This window comes from Buceros rhinoceros, unplaced genomic scaffold, assembly GCF_000710305.1.
Source record: "Buceros rhinoceros silvestris isolate BGI_N320 unplaced genomic scaffold, ASM71030v1 scaffold19665, whole genome shotgun sequence".
NCBI lineage: Eukaryota > Metazoa > Chordata > Aves > Bucerotiformes > Bucerotidae > Buceros > Buceros rhinoceros.
In genome coordinates, this window is record NW_010413635.1 from 803 (window position 1) to 17735 (window position 16933).

Below are 16933 nucleotides of genomic sequence, written 5' to 3' on the forward strand. Positions count from 1 at the left end.
AGACAATTCAGCTGATGGACAGTAATGCTGATGCCCACGAAGCGTTCCAGCCTCTTCTTTCATAGCTTCATAACAATGAATGTGTGCTGAAAAAGCTTTTCTGGGACATAGAGCAATGTTCAAAGTCAGTACTTGCCTTTATGGTACACTATCTGTCCAGTCACCAGGTAGAGTCAATTTGGAGTACTTTTAGGGATAGGGAGAATTTTTTTCCAGGAAAATTTGGGATGGCACATGCTCGTATCTCAGCCAACCTCCCCCCTAACATAGATCCCACAAAAGCTCCTATTGCATTTGGAAAGAGGGCCTTTCCTAAGCTGAAAGAGGAGTTGGGTTCTCCTGAGCTGCTGACTCAGCAGCGGGCATTGATGGCACTCTGCGATCTGGTCCATGACCCAGGAAATATCTACCAGGCAATAGAAGTAGGTAAGTGATCTGTCGTCGTAACGGGGGGGTGGGAAAAACACTTTTGTGCACTACTTTTTTTCTTACAATATGTTTGATACAAAATGACCATGGAAATTTTTCTATTTTAATGTCTACTACTTTCACCTTAAAAAGGTAAAAATTATTATAATGCCATATATACATGAGAGTTATTTTAAGAGTGTCTTCACTTCAGAATTCGTCAGTGGGTTACCCATAGGTTTTATCAACCTCTAAGTAGTAGTGCAGAGTCTTAAAGGCTTACAAGTTCATTTGCAAAATCTGTGAAGTCATCTTTTGCCATTCTTTCCTTCAGCAGTGGATAGCATGGTATATCCACGTACAACTTTACGAGAGACAAAACATCAGAGGTTTTCATGCAGAACTCCTCTGAAGTGTCATGGTGATTGTACAATGACTCTATAAGAAAAAAAAACAACCCGGAACTCCATGAGAAGTTAAGATACAAGACAATATAACCAAATTTTGACTCCTCGGTTTGGATTTCGGGGAAAAAAAACTACACGCAAGCTTATCTTCATAGTTTTTAGCAGTATGTTGTCTATCTACATAGCTCTTATTGTAACACTGAAGAAGTCCTGTGGTTTGCTACTGCTTTTTTCTCCATTTACTTCCTTCACATTTTTTCTGTCATAGAACAATCTGATACTGTTCAAAATTTGTTAAGTTACTGTTTGATTAACAGTAACTTCTGAAGCAATGCAGAATTTGTTTGGGGGGGTTTTTTTTTTGGTCAGTGCTATATTTGTATATATATAATCATTAATGGTTCACCAAATTTATTTCTACATGTGAGAAGTAATACTATGTGTTTTTACATAGCCTATGCCACTCGTGAAGAATGTAGGAATCAATCCTGCAAAGATGCTTTTCTAGAAACATCAATAGCTCCACAGACTTGAGTTATTTTTAGAGTTCTGTCACTTCATAAATATTTGCAAGATTAGGATTTAACTTGGTACAGAAGTCAGTGACTTGTTTGTAGCAAGGCGTTTTTGCTAGCAGGCCTTGAAACTTCAAAGTTTCTTCCCTACTTGAGATGTGACAATGAGAGTTTCACTGTCAGGACAAGATGAAAATTTTGGTTGTTTGCCCTTCAAATTGTGAGATCAAATCACGTACTTCTGTTTCAAATTAATGCTGAGGGTAAGAAATGTTAAAATTAACTATTGTGTCCCATAGGATTCGTGGATAACCTGAAGAGTTTGCTGCTACATCATGACAGTACTGTTCGACAAAAAGCAACGCAAGTCCTCTATATAATGGCTATGCATAGTGTTGGCAGGTAGGTGTAATTCCAGAGTTTACTATATGCTCTAGGAATTGATAAAGACATTTCAGTGAGAAATCAGAACAGCGTTTCTAAGTTTTGGCAAGATATCTGCAATGTAAATAAGAGTAGTTAATCAAGCACATCAGAAATACCTATGAGTTTTATTATACTTTGTTAAATCTGTCCTCCAATGTTGTTCATAGGCAAGAGCTGATAAAAAATGGAGTGATTTCTGCCCTTGCTGAGCTCTTGGATGATCCAGTAGATATCTGTCGGAAGAACATGCATCAGATTTTTGAAATGATGGCAAAATTACCTGAAGGTAGGGATTTTTTCAGTAGCTGAGTATTCAGATGGATGAAACAGACAGGTGAATTCACCTGATTCCCTACTCTTCTGGATTTATTTTATTCCGTTTTCCATTGGGTTTTTTTAATCCATCTTTTCTGGATTTATTTTATTCCATTTTCCTTGAAAATCCTATTTAAAAACAATTGTCTTTTTTATTTTTGGTTATCTTAATTTTCTTTTGTTAGTTTTCCTAAGTGAATTTATTCTTTGGGTTCTGTCAGAAAACTTTTAAGAAGTTTGGCTGTCATCTTTTTTTATTGGTGGAAACAATTATGTTTTCTAGAGTTTTCTTGGTTTTCCAGACTTCTGTGTTTTCTTCTAAAAATCTGCAAATTACATAAAAGTGAGAATACTTAGCCAAGATAAAGAAAATGCTTTACAACATGTGAAAATGCCCCATGTTAAGATAATACATCTGTCAATAGTCCTGTCTCTGTACTGGAGGGACTGATGCTGCTAGATCTGTTGATTTTCTTAGGTCTTATGCAAGTTAAGGCTACCTGCTCAAAATACAGGTTGTGTGAACTGCATGCTTGAATTTGTATTTCAGATTCTTGCAGCAAAAGTTTACTTTGTCCTTTTCAAAATGACGATCAGCTGTTCTTCATGGGGCACTAATTTCACAGCACAGGATTCGTAGAAAACTTTTCTGGTATTAGGAGGTACACATTTTGTGAAATTTGTTTTATGCCTTCCCCGCTCCTTGGTGTAGGAGAAGGCAAAGGAGCATGTAATAGCACCATCCATTGTGCCAGGTATTCCACAGATTATGCTTTAATGTGTGTTAGGCTCATAGGTGCTGTTTCTTAAATGTATGCTTTGACATTCCTTTCAGGTGGTAAGTTTAAAAAACAAACAAACCTAGGGGTGATGCGATGAAGAAGTTTTGCTTTTTCCAATATTTTATGCAAATATTGTTTGCCCTTAAGTAATATTGTTAAACGGACTTGGTAAGATATGAAGTAAAAAATGTGATGTTACACCTAACTTCAGATGACCAACTGAGCTAGTCACACTACGTGTCTCACAGAAGAAAAAAAAAATCAGTATCTAAAGGGGCAAAATTGTGACATCTCACAGGTGCTTAGATCAGATGAGGTAAGTTCTGCTCTGGTGGTGTCCATTTATCTGCAGGGAGATAAACAGGAGCTGGGCTGATTACATCAGAGTCAGGCTTTTAATGTCCAGAGAAATCCAAGCTGAGAATTTGTCTTTGACTTGCCAGAAAAATAGGTCATTGTACCTTTTCCATGCTTTCTTTCTACTTATCAAGTATATTCATAGTTTTCCTAAATGTTTTATACACTAAGACAATTTCTGCTGATTTGTTACTTCTATTTCCAGATTCTATAATTGTAATTTTGATAGTTTTCTGATCTGAACATTAAACTTTTCTCTTCCAGTTAATGGAAATTATGATTTTAAAAGTAAAATTTCAGTAAATAGAAATTATCAATTAAAAAGCCATAGTATTTAAATTCATGGGAAAGTATCTTGTCTGAGGAATTGTTACATTACTGCTGCTTAAAAAAAGAATGAAATGAAAGCTTAAAGCCTTGCTGAGTAAGTGTACATGAATTCTAAAAATATAAAGATGTACTTTTACATGCATGTGCCTCTTTTTAAAGGCCTAAATAACTGAATCCATATGAAGGGTATTAATATGGTGGGCTAAACAACTTTGAGCATCACTAGAGAAAACAGATTTTCTGTTAATTTAATTTCACTAGCCATTTTACAGATTTTCAAATCAAATGAGACAGGGACTTGGCTTAAGTGAATTTTGACCTGCCTGGCTGCCTTTTAAGAATTCTGTCCCTTACCTGTGTAGACAGATAGATCCTATCGTGTAAATATGTGGATCATAATAGAAACTTATGGGAGAAGGAAACCGAAGCAAATAAATAGTGCCAAAGATTTGCAGATCACTATAAATCATGTCATTCATCCATGCTGGCTAAGGGTGCTTTCTTAGCCCTTTTGGAACTACCTAGTTCACTAACTAGCCTTGCTGTTTAGTCCCTGCTCTACTAACCTTCAGATGTGGCTAGATCTCTAGTAGGCCAATCCAGGAACTTACCACTTGTCTCCTTTTGCTGATGGAGTTTGCAGATGTGTGCGTGATGCACTTAAGGTGACTGGAAGCTGAACTGTTTACATGTAAACACTTGCCTGCTTTTAGGTTTTATCGCCCAAAACTCAGAGCATCTACTCAGAGCATCTAGAAGTTTAGCTATGTTAGCAGCAAACATTCACTGAAGGATGAATTAAAGTTCTAAGGGGAAAAAAAATTTAAAAAAGCTACCCATGTGGCCCTCACTTCCGAGGGCTTTTTTTTTTCCCCCCCAATGTTTGCAGTTATACACTGTCTAAAAAGCAGGGACTAAAGAAAAAAAAAAGGATATAAATAAAGCATTTTTTTAGAACTGTCATTTCTTTTTAGAGACTTATTGTAGTGGTAAGCAACACTAGCTCTTGGTGGTGCCAAAACATAATTAGTTGCTTATTAAGAATTCCACATAAATCAAAATACATTCCCCTACCAGCAGATGTATAATGGTACACCATACAGTCAGTCAGGTCTGCTCCCGTTGTTCCATCTTTGTCCCTGCAGGCATCTGAATATATCATCTTAGGTGAGGACCCACTGACAGGAACTGTCACAACTGTAAAACCAGTTTAGTTTCTCTCAGGAAATGTGAGATTATACTATTCAAGGAGAAATCAAGTTGCCTCCTGGAGTGGAAAGATTATCCTCCCAACCCCTGCTCAACTGAGAACTTGGCAAAAGCTGAGAGCCAGCTGCAGGAGTGTCTCGCCTCAAAACCTTGTCTTTGATTAAAGGCAAAGGATTCACAGCAGCTTGGAAGTGAGCAGGAGCCTCTGCCAGACAAAGACCAGATTCCACATCATGTTGCAGTCCCAACTTAATGGAAGTTGCCTATGTTTACAAGACAGGCTACAGTTCTCTGAGTGGTAGTTGCTTTTCAGTGAGGCTTCTCTTGAGCTAAGATTGATTCCAGTTTCTTTATTTTACCTCTCCCACTTTAGGTACTAGTGGCAGATAAAAATCAGGTTTTCCAAATCAAATTAATATTGAGAGTTGTTTCAGGGAATGGTTCTGGAGTTTTGTCTCCAGAAAGCAGAAAAGGCTAATAATTGTAAAATTAATTGTTTGGTAAATTCTGTGTAACAGTGCCTTCATTGCAATTTCCTTTTAAATTTAAGTATGCATAACTACTTTATTAGAAACCATATTTATGTCTGTTTTGGATAGTTTTTTTCCATTCATTAATTCTCAACATTTAGAGTAATCCTACTATGTTTGCAGTGATTATGCTCTGTATCCATGTAGGAAACTTTTCCTATCGCCCTCCCTCCACTTCTCTGTATAAAAAACTAAAAATTAACGTAGAGGAAGTGTTTACATCTGTGAAGCAAGCAGAATTTAATCTTTAACTTCTGATCCTATATTCAAATCTCTCAGAGAGCATGATGTGTCTAGTAGTCCTTTTATAGCTTACTTGAATCATAACTTTCTAGGTGAAATTCTCTTCCAAAGCTTAATTTCTTCAGCTATGAAATTATGCCAGATTTTTAGTATTTCTTCTATCAGTGTTTGCACTATTAAAAGCCTCCAAGACTTGTTCAGGACAGAAGTCCTTGACTAGCTAAAGTTAGTCTTGCATAGCTTTCTTTGCTATAAGACAATTTGGGGAATTATCAGGGAGAACAGCAAATAGTTTCCAATAGGTAGTTAAGAGTCACAAGGCTTGACATAATACGATATATTACGGGTATAGAAATAACCTCTGCCTGGTAATTCAGCTTTCTTCAGCTAGCAAGAAACTATCTTCCTCTCTGCATTTACTTCTTCACCTCACATCCAGATAACGAGATAGAACGTACCTTGTATCAGCTAGAGGAGGTCAGCAACTAATACACCATTCCTCACCGAGATTTTTGGTATTTTCTAGAGCTAAGGTAATTCAGAGCCAGAAAAGCAGTATGTGGAACACATTTGGCATTAAGTATAGTTGATTTTTTTTAACTGGGAGGTAGACAGTGACTCCAGTTAGCTCTATGCCAGACCACCTGGTCTTTCTCCAAATGAGTAATTTAGGAAAATGTGGTTATTTTAAGCAAATCCACTGGCAGACTGGTTTTGATTCCTTAGTTTAAGGGTGTATACCAGCATCCTTCAGGAACAGTGGGATCATTAAAAACCAAAAGGTTGGAAAATCCACAAAGATTGGGAGAACACTGTGGAGTAACATTTCCAGAAGAAACGACTTAGTGGCAACAGTTAATGGACAGATAAGAAGTATAAGATAGCTATACCTATTCTGTAGAGGGTAGAAGAGGGAGGAGAACCAGCAGCAGGAGAAAGTTAAGAAAATTAATAGCAAAACTTTCACTCTTTGTGCAAACAATTACTTAACACACAATACCGATGTAAGTGAAAAGGTGTTATGCAACGATAAATGATCTGGGCAATAACAGCTGCAAAAATAGTTCTAGGGAAAAAAATCTTTCACTGGGATATGGTTAAGAGTTTAATAATTCTTACCCATTATCTATCCTGTCTTCTATGGGTAGTTAAACTTTTTAGAGAAAGATTGACATGGATTGGGTGGGGCAATGGATTTTTAAGCTTGACAGAACCTCTATCGGGAAAGAGCTCAAGAGAGAGTATCTCTCCTCCTTTACTGACCATCAGTGTCTCCTCTGTCTATGATGGAAAATCATAACCAATCAGATTTGTGGACAAGGACTTTTTCCCTTTGATACTTGTTCTGATGTATGGAGTGCAAATGACAAAAGGACAGATGGCATTCTTATTGCAGCAGGTGGAACATCTCTTCTGTGAATGTCATTGTTGCCCAGGTGAAGTGAAATGCCAGCTATATTAGTGAAGTTCTTTCAGGTGGCAGTGTGCTGCATCACTGATAATCCTGAGAACTGAGAAAATAGATGCAAATTTAATTGTGTAATTTATTCAGATGGACAACTAAGAGTCAAGGGATTTCATTTTAGCACTTGTCTTTGACCCAGGCTTTTTTGTTTTAACTTACCTGTACCTCAGTTTTCTTATACAAGCAGAAAATAGAGTTACTTTACTTCTATGTAAAACAGAATTTATTTTAACATCTTGAATTCTTCAGCTAGGAAACAGAGTAACCATGAGTTACTCAGAATACTAAGATCAAAAACATAATAGGAATTAAATTATTAGAGAGTTAATAGCAAGGAATTGCTATTTAGAGAACATGATTATGTGAATTGATTATTTAAACTTAATTATTTACTTCTTTATTCCTCCCCATGCCTCTGCTTTTCTTAAGCCAAGTGGGAACACATGGCAGTGCTTCAATTTCTTTTCTCCTTCCCAAGTTAGCCTTCATTCAATGGGAAATGGAACTGACTCCTTGGCTTTAGAAATACTCTTAGGCCTTTCTTAAAATACCCTAGGTTCTCCACTTCTATTGTAGGTCACCTGTAAGACTTATATTGAAAGGACCTTCTCAGTTGAATAAAGATTTATTTTTTAGTATAAAACATCACATACCCTCCTCATAACTAACCATACTTTTGGTTTTAGTTTTCCTGTACCACTTTCTTGCCTTGAAACTCTGCTGTAATGAATGCCAGTGTTTCCTTGACACTTCTTTCACTAGTCTGAAATGGCCACAGTACTGTGAAAGCTAGAGGTGAAGGAGGCGTAACAGCTAATAGTCCATTCATGGGAAAAGGAAGCCCTGACTCATTTTATACCTTTTTCACAATTCAGCTGGCTAATAACAGGATATTACACTCCAGAAAGTGATTTAGGTTAGATATGCTGTGCAGTTTCTCAAGTAAATGATAGCATTTTAACGGTAAAGAAAGTAGAGCATCCTGTACTAGCAATTACCAGATATAGCCTTTAGTAAACTGAGCAGGTCAAGCAGCCTTTCTGCCAGTATCGCAAGCAGGCAGTGGTATCTTCTCATTCCAAGTAAGACAAACCTTTTATATCTTCAAGGCGCAGCCTCATTGGCTCTTTTGCCTCTGTTCTTCAGGTGTAACTGTTGACACGGAATGCTTAAAGGGGCCCTGTGTCTGCAGTACAGGGACAAAATGCCTTGTTCAAAATTGGACAGATTTTTCCCTGTCATTGATTATGTCTGGACTGAAGAGTTTTGCAAGTCTTAACCCATGACTTGAGCCTCAGAGAATATTTTTGGTAATGGTTGCATCATCTAGCAAGGTTGAAATTTATTATTGCTTGGACTGCTGCCTTCCAGATGATTGCAGCTCTCCTGCAGCTCATCATTAGCTTAAGCCTCCAGGTCACTTAGAAAAATCCTAGCTTGAATTTAGATATTCTCTAACAGGTCAAAAGAAGGATTCTTAAACTGAAGGTATGAAAGATTAGGAATTTTTGATGCATTTTATAGAAACACCAAGAAGTGTAAGAATGAAACTCTCCAGACACTATCAAATATTTTCATCTGGTCTCAAAAATGATTAATGGAGTGAAGGGTTCTAAGTCAACTTCTGTTTAAAGTCCAGGGATATTATTTATCCGGCACACTCTTAACAATTGTTTTTTATGAGCTTATGCTGTTTGTTTGTACAAGAGTTGCAGCTTTTCCTAATGTGTATCCAGACTTTGAAAGATTTCACTTAGATATTCTAGAATAACCTTGTTATAGTCTGAATGGATGGCATTTTCAAGAAAACTTCAACGAAAAACCATCAATAAGACTTACGCTGATAGATCACCTTATATGGTCACTTTAAAATCATTTAGATTTTTCTTAAAGCCTATTTTTTCGCAAGCATGAGTAAGACAGAATCTTATATTGGTTTTGGAGACGTGCTGAGACCTCAGTAGTACAAAAATGTGAACATATTTTTCAATCTTTAAATATAGGTTTAGGAGACCAATTTCAGGCACTGTTCAAAAATTTATGTGTACTTATACCTAGACATGCATTTCTAAGCACAGACATCCATGTAAAGTACCTGCCTGTGTAAGACAATATGCAGGTAGGCTTCATATGTATCTTGCAGACACCATGGAATTTTCTTTCCTGATATTCCTACAGATCTTGATCTATAACTTCTTTCCTAAAATTGCGACTGTCTTCCCAAAAAATATAATAACACACATTCAGAATTTGTAAAGATATTAAATGGGAACACATCCCTTAAATCTTACTGAGTTGCTCAAACACAATTGATTAAGATTGAAATTGTGGAATGTTGGTGAATAAACTGAGCAAAAAAGATCTGGAGCTCATAAACAAAACTCAGCAGCCATAAAGGAAAGAAAACTTCACAAACATCCAGTTAAGTAGCTGTCATAACCCTAATTAATGAACACACTATAGACACGTTCATTTGAATTATTTGAATTATTTATTGTTTTAAGTGGACAATTTATATGTTGATGTTATTAACCATTTTGTTTTAAATTTCTTAGAGCCCTTGGCTGAGATTTCTTGCACTAATCATAGTACATAGGGGGAACAAAAGTAGAAGGTTATTTTCCAGTGTGCATGTGTGTCTGTGTCTCTGTGTATGTATGTGCTTTACAATTATCAAACATATATTTACATACCAACTTTACACTGAAGTCTTTAAGAAGTCTTTTCTATGGCAGGGGAAAGAATCAACTGACCAAAGGCTTAGGTCTCTATGATCCATTTGAGATTTTCCAGTATAGTCCCACAGAGCTTCTTATGCATTCAAACTTTTTCTGGAATGTTATTCCATTCAGTAGTGTTTCTTTATGAGATGAAACCTGGAGCTGAGGAATGCATCTCTTCAGTTTCCTTAACTTCACTAAACTGTAAATAATTTAAATTATTAAATTGAAATATCAAGACATTTAGTTATTGTTCATATCGCTCACCTTTAACCTTCTAATAAGACATCACATTTTTAAAATAATTTTTAAAACCAACAAAAAAAGACTCTGGAGGCTATATACTACACAATCTCCATGGCTCCTGCTTCTTGGGAAATCTGTTACAATATTACAATTCCCAGAATGCATTCAGAGCAGTGGAACAGAATTGTCCGTTGGCAACTTTCACATTCAGCAATCCAGACACTACAACAATAATTAAAAAAATTGCCTTGTGATTTATTTTTTCAATCTGTATTAAAAAAGGAACACTAACCTACTTCTTAAATATCATTTGTTTTTTTGTGAAACACCACAGGATTTGGCAAAAAAAGATGTAAAAGAAGACTGTTTTGATGTATAAAACTCCTTACCAGTAGAAGAAACACTGACCTTAATTTGGCCTATTCATAGATTTATTTCATGTAGTTTTGCTGCATATTTGAAGCCTTAAAAAGCAGAAAGAGCTGCTAGTGAGTTTAGAAATCACAGAACAGTTGCGCACCAACAATTCCTTTAAGAGGCAAGGTGTCCATGACAAACAGTAAAGTAAAGCAGAAGTGTGTACATAGTATATGCTGTGAATCATGTGCGTGTGCATACATGATGTATGTGTATATACTGTTCGGCTGAGTGTACCGACATTGAGGGTGCATGCCCATTCTCTACAAATTTTAAGTAGTATTTTGCTTAAACTCTCTCATCTGTAGCTTCTGGTTTGAACTAGATTTTCTCCCCAACACAACTGTTCTGCACCATATCCTGCAAACAAGTTCATATGTCGCTCATTATATCATAAAATTTTAGGACAACTGGATGAAGAAGTATCTCTTACATAGAACATGATAACACTCCCACTGTAGGAAATAGAATGAAACTAATGGAATAAAAGTGCAGTGACTGTGGTGAAAACATCTCCACAGAGTTAGGCCTCAATCTTTTTTGTTCTTTTTGACGGGGGTTTTTGAGTTGTTTGGGTTTCTTCTTCACAGGGGGGAGGGGTTGTTTGTGTGATTTTTTTTTTTTTTTTGGAGAGGAGGCTTTCACTCTCCAGAACATGTATTTGTGAAAAGTGATGTAGCAGGTTAAGGGGACACAAGAGGAACTGCGTACATACATCAGATTTCCCTTTTCTCTCCTTGGGCTACTAAGCATTTCCCCATATTTTTTTCCACTAGAAGTGGAAGTGGTTAGCTCCTTTTTATCACTTTAGGAAAAGAGATTAAGCCCAAGGATTCTTAGCAGAGGCCAATATATTTGAGATTGTTCTGAATAATGACGTCTGTCACTGCATCAAAGACAAATTGTATGTTACTGGTGTCTGTGGCACAGGTGAAGTGTGAGTAGATCTCCTTGGTCTCCTTGTTGCGATTCAAGTCCTCAAACTGGCGCTGGATGTAGACTGCTGCCTCCTCGTAAGTGTTTTGGCCTTTGTATTCAGGAAAGCAGACTGTTAAGGGGATGCGTCGGATTTTTTCTGCCAGCAGATCTTTCTTATTCAAAAAAAGGATGAGGGAAGTGTTGATAAACCAGTTGTTGTTGCAGATGGAATCAAAGAGACGCAAACTTTCTGCCATTCGACTCTGGAGGAGAGGAAACATCAGTGTGAACCACAGTGTTTCAGCATAACTGAAAAGCACACAAAATACATAATTATGTCTATCAATGAGCAAAATCTACTTTTAGAAACAACTTCTGTTTTACTTAATGACTTAATGTCCATCTGAAACTGACCGTGAAATTTCAGTGATCTTAATTAATTACTTTTGACTCAATACATTTCACCATAGACTACCTTTCCTTTATTTTTTAAAGTATTTGGCAGCTATGGAGGAAAATTAAAAAATGAATATCAGAAACAGTAGATGTAACTTGGAAAAACATGGCTGTGTTCAGCTTAGGTTAGCACAATGAACAAATTCTTTAAATAAAGGGAGGAGTAATTTCTAAGGATTTTACACTACAGAAACATTCTGTTGTTAAAGTTTTTTTTAAACATGGAACTACTACAGCAGAATTGTAACATTGCATTATCAGATGTGTAGTTTAGCACACCATACATCTCAGAATCCTTTCCTTGCCTTACTTCTCCCCATTAGATAATGGTAAGTTTGAAAGAATACACAAGAACCACATTCTGTGATGGTGGGAAAACTGGCATATTTCTGGGTGAAAGCTTGAGTTTAGCCAGACACATTTAACATCTTCCTGTCTGCTGCCCTGAGTAGGCAGACTCCATTTATGAAAAATTTAGAGTGACAACTACCATTACGTATTTGGAAATAACAATCCCTTGGTGCTCTAAACTCAAAGGAAGGGCTGTTAGAACTCAACGGCCCTTCTGAATTCTGCGTGGCTGGGGAGACACACTTAGTCGTGATCCAGCTGGAGCTGTCCGTGGTACCAAGGGCTCTTGGAAGGCTAAGTTTATTGATCGGTTTACACCAGTAAAGAGGTGTAAACAGATCTAATGTTTTCAATAGAAATTATTCTATATGGGTAAGATAAATATCAGTCAAGGACTGTCAACAGTAGGTACAGAAAATATTTTAAGCAGATAATCAGATAATATTTTAATCAAAAAATATTTTAATTTTTTGCTAAGGTCAATGTTTTCCAGCATGTTACAACTTTGATCTTTATTTTTGTTAGGTTTCATTGGCACATCAGCATTTATTATTATCTGATTAACTTTGGACAGATATTTGTCTATCATTATCTTTGTTTAAGCTGTGCACTCATATTTTCTCTTTAAAGAAAAACATCTTTCTTAATCAAGTTGTCCTATTCATATTTAAAGTTGCTAAGCATGGCCTTTTACAATTAAGCAAAAAGGTTTCATTCCAATATTTTTCAATATCCAGCAATACTTTTTCTTAATAAAACTATGCCAATTCAGCTAAAAGTACTGAAAATTTGGAATCCATTTTTTTCTAGAAAATTAATTAGGAAAAAAGTTTAGAAACAAATATTCACAAAACAAGGTACATTTTAAAAAACTGGAAATTATATAGATTCTGAAGATGTCGTAAGTTCCAAAGCATCTGTAACATAGGCTGAAAATTGGAATTCTTGCATTGATACCTGTCTCATTTCTTTAAGGTTTTGTTTGGTTCTTTTAGCTAGAAGAGTTTTGTAGCTGTGTGCTAGTTATTCTCTTCTTGAAAATTAATATCATCTTATTTTTTAACTTGGTGATAATGCCCTTTGCTGTTCTGACCTCGGTGGGCCAGTTTCATATCAGAGTTCAAAGCCTGAGTTAGGCTTTTTCATCATTCCCACCTAATCCTCTTCAGACACCCCAAAACAATTATTCAAATTTTTTAGTATCTCTAAAATCTCAGAAGCCCTTATCCAAATTACAAGCCTACAGTCAACATTCAGCCTACAGTTAAAATATTTGCTATTGTTCCTTCTCACTGTTCTTTTTGTTTAGGCTTTTTACTGCTGAAAACATTTTTGTGAGGAGTTACAGTTTGTTCCTGTTTTATCTTCAACACTCCTTCCCTCAGTTTTGAGATAACACCAAAATTTATTGCACCCTGGTCACAAGATGCAAATAATCCGTGTATGGTCAGCTCTATAAAGTCTTCTTGCTGATAAACCATGGATAAAATATAAAGAAAGCTTTTCATATACAGCAATACAGATGATAATCTTAACTTCCTTAAAAACAGTAAACAAGCTAAATATCTATGGACATTTCTTCCTGTTAAGTTTCCATAGAGATGCATATATTCAGATGATTATTCTTTAAACTGATCCCTCTTTTCAGATCGTGTTTCATGTATTTGTGAAGTCTGGGGTTTTTTAAGTCCATGTACCTTTCATGATTTTTTTCCCTTCAGACAAAATTAACTTGCAATATTTTCCTCCTAAATTAATAAATCCTGTTCTCTTTAGAGTATCTCATACTTTCAGTATTCTCAGATCATGAGCTTGCATGAGATTTAATATAATTTCTTCAGTTTAGTCCATATAACAAATTTAAATAAGATTAGGCATTATTAATCAGCGTAGGGCATGATGGAAGGGAAGGGGTATTGTGAATTATGAGCATCTTTAATGATGCATCATGATACGGTTCCAAATCCTCCCAGTCTGTTGTCTTTAGTCTCTCTTTGTATCACAGTCACATAGTGGATACTTTCGTAATATGTACAGGTCATGAATTTAGTGACTTCAGAGGAGTCATCAGAGGAAGAGCAACTTTCTGTTTGTAAACTTTTAATATAGTGGCATGCCTTGCCATCTGAAAGTAAAAGCAATTGATTTGATATTTTTTATTTAAATAAGAGAAAAATAATATTGAAAATGTCTGGTAAAATTCCTGGAGATCACAAACATGCTTCCAAAAGGTATAAGTCATCAATTTATACAGAACTTACATTTTTTCAAAGCAGCATATTTTCTTGAAGAAAGCCTGGGATAAACTCAAGCTTATCAGTTTATTATGGTCAAAAGTATTTTGGCTTAGCAGAAACAGAAGATTGTAACGTTCTTCAAGGGATCGTATATACCATGTGTCATTCCTAACATATTTTAAAACTATTCTTAAAGTCCTTTTCACATAACCAATCTGTTCCCACCTGCTGACTGATCTTTCCACAAACAAAAACACATTGATTCAAAGCCACTAATTAGTAGGCACTGATCAAGATTATTTTCTTCAAGAAGATGTTTTAGCTGATTCCTCAAAACAGAGAAGCAGTCTTAACTTTTTTTTCACATAAGACTGTTAACTGTTGACTGACAGACACTTAGCCCATAGGATGTTTTGGTGTGGCCAATTTTAAAGTCTTTCTCATGCATCTGCCGCTGTCCTATAACATATGTCTAGATTCTGGCATTAGTTCTGGAAGCTGCTGTTAAGACCTCTCTGATACCAGAGTCATGCAGCTTATTTTCTGAAACTTGTTTTCATTCAACTTCTTGCATTTATACCCGATATAAAATAGTAGCATTCTTCCCAACTAAAAGAAAAAGATATTTGCTTTTCGAAGGACTTTTATGGTCAGTATTCTTTTATCATATGTGTACAAAGAACATAAATTTGGCAGAAGTTCACAATGCTGATTACAGAGTACATTCAGCTATCTTTGTATCTGTTTGAATTTATTTCCTGCAAGTAAAGAAACTGAATAGAGCAGATTGGAAAACAGCTATATATTTTATCATTCTGTATAAACATATTTTGTCAGATGTATTAGTCAAGTACATTTAGAGAATCCAGGTTTTCTTTTTTATAATTTAATAATAGAAAACAGAGAAAATAAGACATCAGAGATGATACACAGAATTCTTTGTGGAATTACAATGTGTATCAAGTAGTGTATTCTTTCTACCAAAGCCACGTGCCATAGCATACATCAGCAATGTTCTTGCGGTGCTAACAGGTCAGTACTTTGGATCTTTGCTTACTTTGGATAGTGAGTCTAAAATCACTATGACTCTTCACTGATTTCTTACACCCCAAACTATGCTTCTGCAGTTATTGACTCCTTTGTTTTCTTCTAATGTTAATCTGTAATGAATTTGAACAGTCTCAGCTGTCTTCCCCATACAGATTATGCTGCAGGTATTTCAATCCTTTGTGTATGCAATATTACACTTCAAAGGATATCTGCAACATAACTGATTATTATTGTTACACTAAAACAGTATCCTAAAAAAATTACACCTTAAAAATGAATAGTTGCTGAAATGTAAGCAGACTGTTTTACCTAAGGTTTCCACATTGCCTCTTATCCTTTCCTCATTTATTTATGTTACTATTCCTTTTCATTTGCTATGGATTGACTTGGTCAGAATTGCATCCTCTGCTCTCAGAGTTCCATGAAGGCATTGATTTAGTTATTTTAGTGAGTAATTCTGTGTTTACAGTGTTTACAGATTAAAACTACAGATCTTTGGCAGTTTCTGGTAATTTCAGAAGCCCCAGGAGCACACAATGATGTTTGGCACTGCCACATCAGCAGTATGTAGCCATGTTGAAATCTAACTGACAAGCCTTCTAAGGCATACTGAAATATAAGCAAAGTTATACAGTCCCTATATTTGGGTTTGTTTTTTTTTTTTTTACTTATTCCCGTGTAAATGTGGGGATATCTGACACTGGAACATACTTTATATACAGACAGATTTTAGGAATAAAAAAAGTATCTTTAAAAATCTGTTTGAGGGTTTATTTTTTATTTTTACAATGCAAATCCTGACAAAACAGATAATCTCCTAAAAACATCACGTCTGCTTCCAAATAATCACACTTTTCTTTCCTTCACTGAATTTGTAGCTGGTAATAAAACTATGCAAGAAATTTTTAGCTCATATGAAATGCTTTTACTACTAATTGGAAAAAAATGTTTTAGAGTTAATATAGGTAAGAGGTTTGTGTTTATTGCTGTATTTTGTAGGGAATCATAATACTATCCCTCTATTACAAAATCCTCAATTGGGGTCTGTAGTCCAAGGACAAAAGTAGAGAGTTAAAACCCTTCCATAAATTTTGAAATGTAATGAACATGTACAAGAGGACTGACAATTTAAATTATCATAAACTTGGTGATCTCTTACATGATGTAGAGAAAGAATTAGTAAACTGTCATACCTGACCTCTAAGAAATTTCTTCTTCAATGTAATTTATTATATTGGTTATTATATATTTTATTATTATATTGGTTGAATATCTGAAAATCTTAGAAACCTTAACTAAACTAAATAGAATTTGTTTTAGTTAAATGCAAATAAATTAATCAGGAAGCTGCAGGCTGTATTACACCCGTGCAAGACTGGTTGCATGGTATAAATGCATAATATACCTTGGGAAATGAATCCCCAAAATCCTTTTCATGATTTAACTACAGTAACAAAATTAGAAAAATGTATCACTGAAGAATGAGGAAATGTATCGGAAAGGAAAACCAAGTCTTCAAATAACAATAAGATGTCACCATATAATTATGAT

The 16933-nt window shown here is 35.5% G+C and overlaps 2 protein-coding genes across 2 annotated transcripts in view; one reads left to right on the plus strand and one right to left on the minus strand.

The window, feature by feature from the left end:
- The first annotated feature begins 227 nt into the window (after positions 1 to 227).
- Positions 228 to 2689, plus strand: LOC104494053 (rhabdoid tumor deletion region protein 1-like). The gene is made up of 4 exons (XM_010136837.1): positions 228 to 426; positions 1630 to 1732; positions 1924 to 2042; positions 2622 to 2689. The coding sequence occupies exons 1-4, from the start codon at positions 228 to 230 to the stop codon at positions 2687 to 2689; spliced, it is 489 nt and encodes a 162-aa protein (XP_010135139.1).
- Positions 2690 to 9464: 6775 nt separating this feature from the next.
- Positions 9465 to 16933, minus strand: part of GNAZ (guanine nucleotide binding protein (G protein), alpha z polypeptide) — a 36391-nt gene continuing 28922 nt past the window's right edge. Inside the window, exon 2 of the mRNA XM_010136836.1 lies at positions 9465 to 11551. Coding sequence (XP_010135138.1) covers positions 11207 to 11551 — 345 coding nt within the window. The 3' untranslated portion in view covers positions 9465 to 11206. The remainder of the gene's footprint in view (positions 11552 to 16933) is intronic.